The sequence below is a fragment of the Rhipicephalus sanguineus genome, chromosome 7, assembly GCF_013339695.2.
Source record: "Rhipicephalus sanguineus isolate Rsan-2018 chromosome 7, BIME_Rsan_1.4, whole genome shotgun sequence".
NCBI lineage: Eukaryota > Metazoa > Arthropoda > Arachnida > Ixodida > Ixodidae > Rhipicephalus > Rhipicephalus sanguineus.
In genome coordinates this window covers 91,165,224-91,176,156 of record NC_051182.1, presented here as the reverse complement: position 1 = coordinate 91,176,156, position 10,933 = coordinate 91,165,224, and the positions used below count along the sequence as shown (strand labels likewise).

Genomic DNA, 10,933 nt, shown 5'->3' with positions numbered 1-10,933 from the left:
AATATCACGTCGTATTATTTCTAGCGCCGGATCATCAGACATTAAAAAAACGCGCGTTCTGGCGCGAGGAATAGGTGGGATAACAATGCTTTAGGCCTCGAATATCATAAATATAGGCACAAGGAGTTTAAAATGAATACAAATAACTGCGCACAACGACGTGTTCGCCCTCTATCTACGAAGAAAAAAAAAAAAAAGAGATATTGTTTATGTTGGCACAAAGGTGATAGCGGTTGAACATAGCCGTGCAATCGTCCTTTGTCCCGCGGGGTTCGCAGAACACCGTCCCTCCGTTTATTCTGTCGCTTGGTAAGTTATGTGTCCACAGTCTCCAATCAACACACTCCTGGGTTCCTTTCTTTCGGCGGGACTGGCAAGGGCAGAGCACAAGCAGATATCCAGACTGCTAATAATCCACACGGGTGGAATGCGTCCTATTGCCAGGTTAAATCCCATATAGCGAATTTGTGCCCTGGGCGGTGAACACCCATAAAGAGTATATTACAAACAAAAACAAAAGCCGCGTCCACGCTTTATTTTTCTTTCGTTTTTGCTCTTCACTCTCCCTTTCCCTTAGGGTTCTCCGCGGTTACACATTCGCCAACCACTCGGCCAGCTTACGCGAGGGCAGAAGCTGGCCGGTGCGTCCCACTTCACTGCTGGTAGTGGGTGTTTTCTGGGACTTGGTTGTACTAGAGGACTACGTTGAATCCGATAGAGTCGAGAGCAGGCAATGTTGCCCGGTAACTTGAATAATGGTCTAAAACTGCACGCGAAAGCGAAACTTGACTCTAAGTAAGGTTCATATACGCGCCAATATGGAAAATAGCATTTATAGGCATTTATGCGCATTTAGGCAAAACACCAGAAGTAGGCATTTATACGGACTATAAAAACGCTTTCAATGTACTTCTTAACATCTAATTTATGCTCATTTGTCAAATTGATATTTGTCAAAAAGCAATTTGCCTAAATACGGCTTCTGTTATTACCTTATCTAACCGAACGGATAGGAACTCTTTGTCATAAAAGGTGCGAAAAATTGCACTGTTGTTAACTTTCTCATAGCAAGCTGAACATCTCGTGTATGATGCATGTCGCAAACCGTGCTTCTTCGGTGCCTTTAGCTTATATAGCGTTGTATTCTAAAGTATTTCATTGACATTAGCTCCCAAAGGACTACAGCTCAAAATACCCCAATACCCTTATGGTTAGAAAAATCTCTTGCTCATTCGCAGTCATTTAAGCAGCGCAAATACAAACACACCTACACAACAGAAGACACAAAGGCATGAGTAGCGCTAGATATCGACCGAGTTTTCTCCTTAATACACACAAACAAGTGCACAAGTGTGTGTACGCAAACACTACGCAAGCGAGGCTACTCTTTCTTACTTTACATGTCACCACTTAAAGCCTCGAAAACAACATCCCAATAATCAAATTCAGTATGTGCCAGTGTAACAGACGGAATGCTAACACATGTTTTTGTTAAGGCTAATAGCAAAAGCTTCTAAATTTTCCGGGCCCAAGACTAATTTGTCAGTGATCCTTCTGCGGGCACAACATCACCTAATTATGAATGCGACTTTACTTTTGATGCATTTTGTTGCAGATTCCTTAACAAACTTCACAGCGTTACAATACAATCAATTATTCAACGGTGAAGATTATTACCTGTGTTTTACAATCAGTTCTTTTATTGAAACGTTGCAACTGAGTGTATGCTAGCCTCAAGATAATCCTCATCGCTGTCATCGTTCACTCATTCCTAGCTTAGCGCCGTAACTCTCGCCACCAATTATGGCTTTCAAATCTACCCAATCCAGCTCTTCTTTATACGCATATTCTAGGTAGCCCAGCAAAATATTCATGGCACGGAAATTACATTTCAAGTAATTATTAGGCAGCAAAAAACATCTTGCTGCGAGGCAATTCGCTTTAGTTTGAATATGTGATGTGATGACTGACGGTCACATACTTCTGTGTGCTTTTGTTTAAATATTTCACTACATCAGTCGAAAATAAGGTGATTGGTCTAAAGAATATATTTTTATGACTTTTCATATTTAACATTGTTACTTGCTGAAGCTTCGATCTCTAGTCAACGCGATGCGTTTGGTTACCTCGTTATAATGCTCATTACCTAAACCGTGAATAACACCACGGTGTGTATTTAAAACGCTTAACGTCCCAAAGCGATAAGACTACGCGAGAGACCGTACTGAAGGTCTCGAGATCATTTGGATCTTCTTGGCGATGATATTGCTTCCCTTGGAGTAAATTAAAAAGGATTTTAATGTTTTGTGCTTGCGGCATTTTCTCATCATCAGAAATTATGAATGCACCCATAAACATTAGGGCTGTCTGTCGAACGATTTTTTGATGAACGTGGACGATGGTGCTTATAGCAATATTAGATTACGTTGATCTAAATACGTGCTTCCCATTATGAATCTCGCAGGCCAAAGGGGCGTCGGCTCCGTCTTGAACGCATTCTACTATGCTGTGGCAGCCGTAATGGCTCTGTGGATGATTCTCGCTGTTTTAGCAGTAAGTGCTGTCGTTCTCATTACATAATTTGAGCGCCAGCGCACTTCAAAGACTTATTGCGCAGCATGTGTAGAGAAACATTCCAGCAGCTCCCGTGCATTGTAGGAATCGATTTCATGCAAGGCATCCAGCGAGTTGCTGCGTATGCCACATTCTTTCGCTTTGAGCCAAGTCTTGCGCTCTTGATCGGCGTCTATGCAAATTCAGTCGTTGCGTACATATCGTGTGTTTACTTGGCACGTCCTCTACACTGGCGATGTAAGGATGCTTCATGGTCCGGCACCGATGTTACTGCACAGAAGCCAATTTTGTAGAAACGAAGAGTAAGCAGCGTTTCTTGGCATGCTAGACTACAGGTTGCTGAGTCATAGAAGTAGATATGAAATGTTTATTAGATTATTATAAAGCGGAGGGCCAATTCAACTCTGCAACCTCTACTGTCGCTCGACGAGCCTCACCACCGCAACCAATAACAGCAAACCGTTGGTGTAACACGCCTAATTACGATCTGTACCATACAATTCATGGCTTCATGACCTTGATCTACTGCGATAAAATCGTCAGCTGAAGAACTGGTATGTATTTCTCGTGTGTAACCGCGGCCAAATGTCTTCTAAAACTTTAATGTACATTCTCGCTGTTCCTGGGTTGATATAGACTGTGATTCATTGTTGGCGCTCAGCTTCTTACTATATGCCGCGGCACATGCACATGCGCCGCACGTGAAAAGGGAAAGGCTATAAACGCAACGCATTTGTTTGCAAACCAAGAACCCCTTCACCGTTTCGCGTTTCTATCTATCTATCTATCTATCTATCTATCTATCTATCTATCTATCTATCTATCTATCTATCTATCTATCTATCTATCTATCTATCTATCTATCTATCTATCTATCTATCTATCTATCTATCTATCTATCTATCTATCTATCTATCTATCTATCTATCTATAAAAGCACTGGCAGTGTGGGACAAGGGCGACGGACGAGGAAGAACAAGACAACACAACAAAGTGGCGTAGGAGGGTGACTGTGTATCACACTCAGGACTTCTAGGTCATGACATCTGTCGCATGAAATGCCTGTCGCTTACGTCATGAAACCTCCTCGCACAGCCAAGCGCGGCGCATACCTGCATACCACGGCCCATGGTATGTGGTTGTGTGCCACTGGTAACTTGAAGTCTGTGTCAAACCAGGACAAAGAAAATCGCCATTTGAAAACTTTGTAAGACACTTTGGGTAGATTAAGCGGAGGAAACACATACTAATTGTTCGAGTTGACGTTTTTAATGTCGAACGCAAACACTTACATAGGTACTCCTAGACAGAAGAACACATAGTCTAGCGTTGCTTGTCCCGCACTTACACGCTAATGAAAGATGCTAACATCTAGTTTTAAAAAAGGGAATGTCTGTGCGGTAACGTGAGTGCCGGCGTTGCATGCGGCCATTCTCTACAATAGAGACGCCGCTCTAGTGAACGCACCTGGTAAGCCAACGTATCAGGGGCGTAGCCAAGGGGGGGGGTTCAAACCCCCCCCCCGAAATTTTTCAATTTTGCTTACATATATAGGCACGCACACATACATACACACGCACGAGCATACATAAAGTATGGTTGAACCCCCCCCCCCCCCCCCGAAAAAAATTTCTGGCTACGCCCCTGCAACGTATGTACATTCTTCTAATTGCACAAAGACGTCGATCCCCCCTGTAAGGCTTGGCTCATAGCGCGGCATAAGCAGACCCAATTCCAAAGGGGCTTAGCCATATTTCTTATCGTCATCATCAACCACAGCAAGAACAGAGTGTGCAGCTTCGTCGGTGCCTGTACTGCCTTACAGACACTGAGTGGGTTATTAGCCTTTTCGCCAAATGATAAATTACGACGTAGTGGGTAAATCACAACCGTACTTGCAGTAGGCGCCGTAGGACATGTTTCTAACGGCCGATGTCGCGGGCACAACACGTGTCTTCCCGCAAAGCAAGATTGAGGTGTGCACCGACAAGCGAAGCACGACAAGCGAATGATAAGGTCATGTAAATGGCCCCGACAGCCTTATCGCGTTGCAATAAAGGTGGAGCTTAAGCTTGCTCCATATGTTAACAATAAAGTGTTATATGTGGGGTTAATGAAGAATTGAAGCAAGCCATTTCCGTTCCATGTATGACGTCACTAAAAGTGCACGTGGATAGCTTAGGGATATATGCAGCAAAAAATCACTCTTACAGTAACTTTTCGGAGATGGCTCAGCAGTGGAACTCAAAGGGGCGGCAATCACTCCGTCCATCGCGTGGGTACATTGAAATTGTTTCAGAACTACGTTACGCATGTGTGCGTCGCTTTAAGCGCCCAGTTATGCCTGGGTGAGCTCTAACCTCCGCATGCTCTGTGTGAGCTCCTTCACGGTCATACACCACTTGGCGGGCCATGAACGTAGCTTATGCTGTTTTAATGTTTCCCGTATGAGGAGCATGCATCTTTTTGTCGCGACATACGTCGTCTTGCCTGGCTTGCCGCATGCGCTTGTCGTTTCGTGCATGATCTTGAGGAGCCATTTGAGCAGCCTGCGTCTTTTTGCCGTATTCTCCGCTTCGTGACACTTCAGTGGATCATTGTTGAGCAGGCGGTATTGCCCAATTTATGTGGCACATACGATTTCGCACGAGGCCACTTCATCTTTTGTGGAGCCGTAGTGGGTAGTGGGGCTTGTACAATTTCTGTGGCACACAAGTCGGCTCAGTGTAAATTGTTTTTACAAAGTACGTTCCGAAAAGCCGCTACTACTTTTAAAGAGACTCGTTTCAATATTGTGTTCACAGTGATTCCTGTGACAGAGACATTTGAGTATTTTAGTTTGGCGTTTTAACGCTCCGCTCAGCAGCTAAGCGGAGCGGGGGCGCGAGTGCGCATGTGCCCTCCGCTTAGCCGTAAGGGGGCTAGCGGAGCGAGGCCCACTCTCCGTTTACAGGCAGCCTAAGCGGAGCGCGGAGCGTCGCTGCTGTTCCCGCTAGCGAGGGGTGTCGATGCACGCGCCAGCCCTCACGCGTGCGTCGACTCCCCACACATTTCAAGATGGCTGCCTCCTGTGTTCAACGTGCTTCCCACGTGCACGGCAGCTTCACGTTCGTGTGCGCTGCGCAAGCCGCGAAAGCGCTTTAGAATAGACTAACATTTCTGCTTACTTAGAGTCGCCGAATTAAGGAAAGTGACGCAAAGTAAGCAAGACGACACAGCTGGCGAAAACGTGGCTGCTGCGTTATCATCCAAACGGATTGGAGTGGATTTGGAATGCAATATTGCTGACTATGGCGTGGCTATCTTCAAGTCTTTTTTTTTTTTTTTTTTGATGAAATGGACTGGTAACGCATTGTAAGCGCCCATGTGAATACTGCGTGAACAAGTGAGTAATAGATATTTGTATTACTTTGTAAAAGTGACAAAACTTTTTTTCATTTTATTTAACGAGGCTGAACTTGGCTAGAGGGCGTTGCAACTGCAAAAGCTCCGCTCGGCAACGGAGAAAAGATAAATAAAACGCAAAAATCGTCCGCCGCTCCGCTACAGCCTCGCGGGCCAACTCGGAGCAGAGCGGACTGTAAGGACGTCAAACTAAAATACTCTATTTTCAAGCAGTTTAAATAATCTGCTAACCCTAGCATTGTATTTCGCACATTTCTCGAAACGTTTACCATCCGAATGTTATGGAGCTCAGAACTGACACAAGTTCGCAACAAAACTTATTCGGTATAACATCATCGTCAATCATACATCTTACTCAATTGTGAGCCATCAAGGACTGGTGTCTTCTCTGTACGGAAAATAAGAAGCTTGCACGAGTGGATTTTTTTTTTCGTTTTTTATAGGGGAACAAGTCGCGCCTGCTCAGGTACACTCGGGCAGCCAAAACGCAAGCGTCAGTTTGCCTGTATTGGCAGCTCATCAATTTTGTCGTGGTAAGTTCGACTTCTGCGTTAACACCGTTATCTACTTCATACATGCATATGTCCACACGAGCGTCAATTTCACCTGATCCGAAGGACTGCGCAGATGGAGAAGCCAAATATTTCATGCTGGATTCTCGAACTTCACGATCATTGTGCGATTTGAAGCCTGATTAAAGCTAACATGAAGCTAACAGTTTGCCACATGTTCCATTGCCTAAACATGTTCGGCTGCCAGGTCATTCATTTGACAAAATCATGGTGACGCTATTACAATCAGGCTTAAAATCGCACCATGATCGCGAAGTTTCCGAGAATCCTTTCTAATCCATCAATTTCACACTGTATCGTCCGGTATTAACGAGAGCGTTGGAAAAGTGTCGTGTCTTTCTGTGATCTCTTGATGTTCTAATTTTTGTCATATATTGAATGAAATGTGCCTCATCTGCAAAGAAGTTTTAATATTGAACAATCCCTATCATCGTGTCTCTTCACGTTCAACCATCGAGATTACTGCGGTCAATGGTTCATCGTTATAAGCGCTCGTTAATGCCGTTGAACCAGCCTGCTGTATTATATCTGTTTTGTTATGTTTTTGTCAAATTTGTACATTCACTTCACCCGCGTGTTGATGCCCGTAAAAGCGGGTGCACGCTGGTACTTCAGTTTATTCTGACGAAGGCCGTGCCACGGCCAAAACCTGAATGAGAAAAAATATGCAGTGTCCGTAAGTGTGCTCCTTCATTTCTTCCACTATATATATATATATATATATATATATATATATATGTGTGTGTGCGGTCGTCCATAGAAGCGGTTGCGCATTTGTATATATATATATAGAGAGAGAGAGAGCATCGGACGCGTTATTCGAAGGTCGCAGGTTCGGTCCCTGCCCGCGGCAAGTCATCTTTTCGTGCACTTTTCTTTCTTCACATTTACCTTCCATTTACTACTAATGACATCCCCTATACTCTCCTTGGCATTATTGTCTGTTAGTGCTCATTAATATTGTGTATAACAAAGAAAAGCGAGCCCTTGAAATTAACACTTCTTTCCTTCACTCATAGCAAGGGTCTCGTTCTGGCAGACTTGATGCGTTCAGGTAGTATGCGAGGGATTATTGGTCAGCTGCCAGCTCGTAATAAGTTCACTTTCTACGTGACGCCAACAGGCAGAAAAAGTGTTCCACACTCGCCGTCATGGCTACTGGTGGCGCTGACTGACACTCCCATGTTTAAATGTACATATATACCCTATAAAGTGGACGGGGGGATGGCCGCCGCGGTAGCTCAGTTGGTAGAGCATCGGACGCGTTATTCGAAGGTCGCAGGTTCGGTCCCTGCCCGCGGCAAGTCATCTTTTCGTGCACTTTTCTTTCTTCACATTTACCTTCCATTTACTACTAATGACATCCCCTATACTCTCCTTGGCATTATTGTCTGTTAGTGCTCATTAATATTTAACAGCAGGCTGCATAACAGGTATGAAAAACATTTATAACGCTGAACGAAAAAGGGAATTTTGAGAGCTTGTTTCGCTGATAAAAGCTTAATGGAAAAAGACAGACAATGAAGCCATGCAAGGTATAGGGCACGTTTATTGTACTGTTTTAATTGTATTGTAGTAATTGTAGTATAGATGTGAACAAAATAAAGTGAAATAAAATGCAACTTTCCACCGGCACGGACTGAACCTGCAACCTTCGGATGACGCGCCCGATGCTCTACCAACTGAGCTACGGCGGCGGCCATCCTCCCGCCCACATTATTGAGTATTTATCTGCGCGCCAATATAGGAGTGTTAGTTAGCGTCGCCATTCACCACACTAGTCACGATGGTCGCACATGAAGCAGCGAAAATATAACGTTTTTACATAATCAAAACTTTTTGCAGATACGTTAGATAGGTTTCATTAAGCATATAACAAGAGTCAACACGTCGCAGGAAGCCACGACACTTTTCCAACGCTCTTGTTTATACCGGACGATACAGTGTTATACTTATGGATTACAAACTATTCTCGAACTTTGCGGACTGGGAAACACAGACATTTTATTTGGGCGAACTTTTGTTGCTTTGCAAATGAAAAGTGGAAGTACAAGCGTTTCGCGATGTACACTCATATCGGCGAGAACAGTCGTCCGCCGTCGAGTAATCTCATCATCGGCGGTCATACAGCAGTCATCGAACCCTCCAGCGTTATCGTCGGTGCTCGCGTGCGCTCTCGAATAAGCTTGACTATTCGCGTCTAGCGCGTGATCTAAACAGAATCATCTGAAACAATCGCGATGGTTCCCAAACATTGCGGCGGGATCTGCCCCAAGCGTTGCTAAGAGCTTTTACGGCTGAAGCACGAGTACATCAAAATAAAGCAACGAATGCGCGTGGCAATCTGCCTTTTTCTATTTTGTTCATATTACCTTATGGAAACTTTCTTCGGTTGGGACAAACCTAAGTTGACCTCCACGTTACACCTCGCTCAATATTTATGCACGATGCCTCTACGCCCTTTTTTAACTTCCTTGTTGATAACTATCGGGACCAGAGTTGTGGCATGCACTTTTGAGTAATTTCCATTTTTAGCTTTTTTACCTGTGCGGCGCAAAAGCAGTACACGCTATTCCTAACGCAGGCAGATGGTAGTTAGCATGATAGGTGAATAAACGCCGTCTTTATTTGCGTGCGTTACCTATCGCGGTTTCGAAGAATATGATGAAGTAAAGCACCAGGTAGTATTTTGAGATGATGCCGTCTTTTTTTTTCGTTTTTTTTTTGTTGAGCCAAGAAATTATGTACGCATATCCTTCCTAGATTACAGATGTAATATAGAGGCATTTCCGTGTTTCAGCACAGGCTACCTGCACATGCAGCTTCCCTAGGAACGGCAAAGCAGCTTTTTTACGTCATCTCATGTACCGTTTTCTCTTCTTCATTCTTTTTTCTAATTGCAAGGCAAGCAAAACAGTGTTTCGTTACATCTCTGTGCGTGCATCGAATTCACTTTGTTTTTTAATGTAACAAAGACGCTCAAAACATAGAGGACACCATTTGTTCGTTTGATATATCGTATAGGTTCTTGTGCCTATTTATAGGGTCTTGCACTTGCTTTGTGGTGATAACTATAATTAAAATCTTTCCCAATTTAGGATGCTTTCCGATCCCTCCGACACACTAAAGTGTCTGGAGTTTATGTAAGTATATATGAGCGGGGTTAGTATCAAACATTTAATAGAATTTTGATTGCACAGATGTGAAATAGGCTGCTTAGCATGGGATGAAAAGTCGTCATTGGCGATATGGATAGCATGCTATCTTCAATTTCTTTCGTTATTTCCGCAGGAATGGATCAATGTGCAGGTCGGCAGTCACAGTGTAACATTCCGTAAGTCGGTAAGTATGACTGTCCACTTAGAAGATTTAAGGCACGCTGTAGTGAAATAATCTCCTCAGAATACCGATCGTGGTATAGAAGTGGTAACCCCGCAATTCGCGTTTTTTTAAATGGATTGTCCAACGGAAAATTCAGTATTGTGCCTTTATCAGGATCACACACATCTACCGAAAAGAATCAGGTAGTCGGGTAAGACTCCACCTCAAGGTGTCTATAGCACCGTGCAGTCGAGATCTGCAAGGCGACTGCAGCGCCAAAACTCAACCTAGCGGATGGAAGAAACAAAATTGGGTCGCGGCTGCCCAAGTTGCGAACGCGATGCGGGTGTATAACCACGTCACCAGTCCTTAACCATTGTTGAAATGGAGCGGGCGCATGTGCGCGCTCCTCCCACGCTTCGCAGCCCTAGTCACCAATGTCAGCGACACTTGTGCGTCCCACGAGAGCTACGAAGCGCCCTCTAGTCAGTGTACGTTGTCTATGCCAAAGTTTTGGGTCGTGTGAAACTTTACGTTATGCTTAACGGAAACGTTTCCAATCAAATAATGGGCTTCAATCCGTGCTCCGAAGGCGATGGTCCACAATGCTGTGCTATTCCCTGAACGAATCGAAGAAAGTCACAAAACTTAGAACGATTTAGAGGTGTACTACGTGAAATCAATGACCACAAGACAATTCGACGCACTGTACGGTCGTGTTTCCTCTGCTCTTCAGGTATACTAACTACACATGGCCTTCTCGTAGCGCATTCGCAAGAATAAAGTTCTCTACCATGTTGCTTTCCCTGTGACACTTGAAGGCACAAGCCTGCGTCACACTCAATAATGCATTGCGTTCTACAATCGAGGACCAGACTTATTTCGAGACGTAACCACCGCAATGTGAGCCTGTCATTGATCTGCGAATTGTTTATGAACACCTCTTAATTTTTTTGTTCGTTAACAGTTCATTGATGAAGACCTTCTGCCCATTTTGGTGAGTTTCTTTTTTCATTCTGACACCAAGGTTTCAGAGCACGCGCAAGTCGTTAATTTATAGT

General features: G+C 44.1%; 1 protein-coding gene across 1 annotated transcript in view; it reads right to left on the bottom strand.

Annotated features, from left to right (window-relative positions):
* LOC119398842 (mutS protein homolog 5-like) overlaps positions 1–4,492 on the bottom strand; it is an 8,754-nt gene extending 4,262 nt beyond the window's left edge. The window contains exon 1 of the mRNA XM_049417442.1: positions 4,470–4,492. Coding sequence (XP_049273399.1) covers positions 4,470–4,492 — 23 coding nt within the window. The remainder of the gene's footprint in view (positions 1–4,469) is intronic.
* Positions 4,493–10,933: the final 6,441 nt, after the last annotated feature.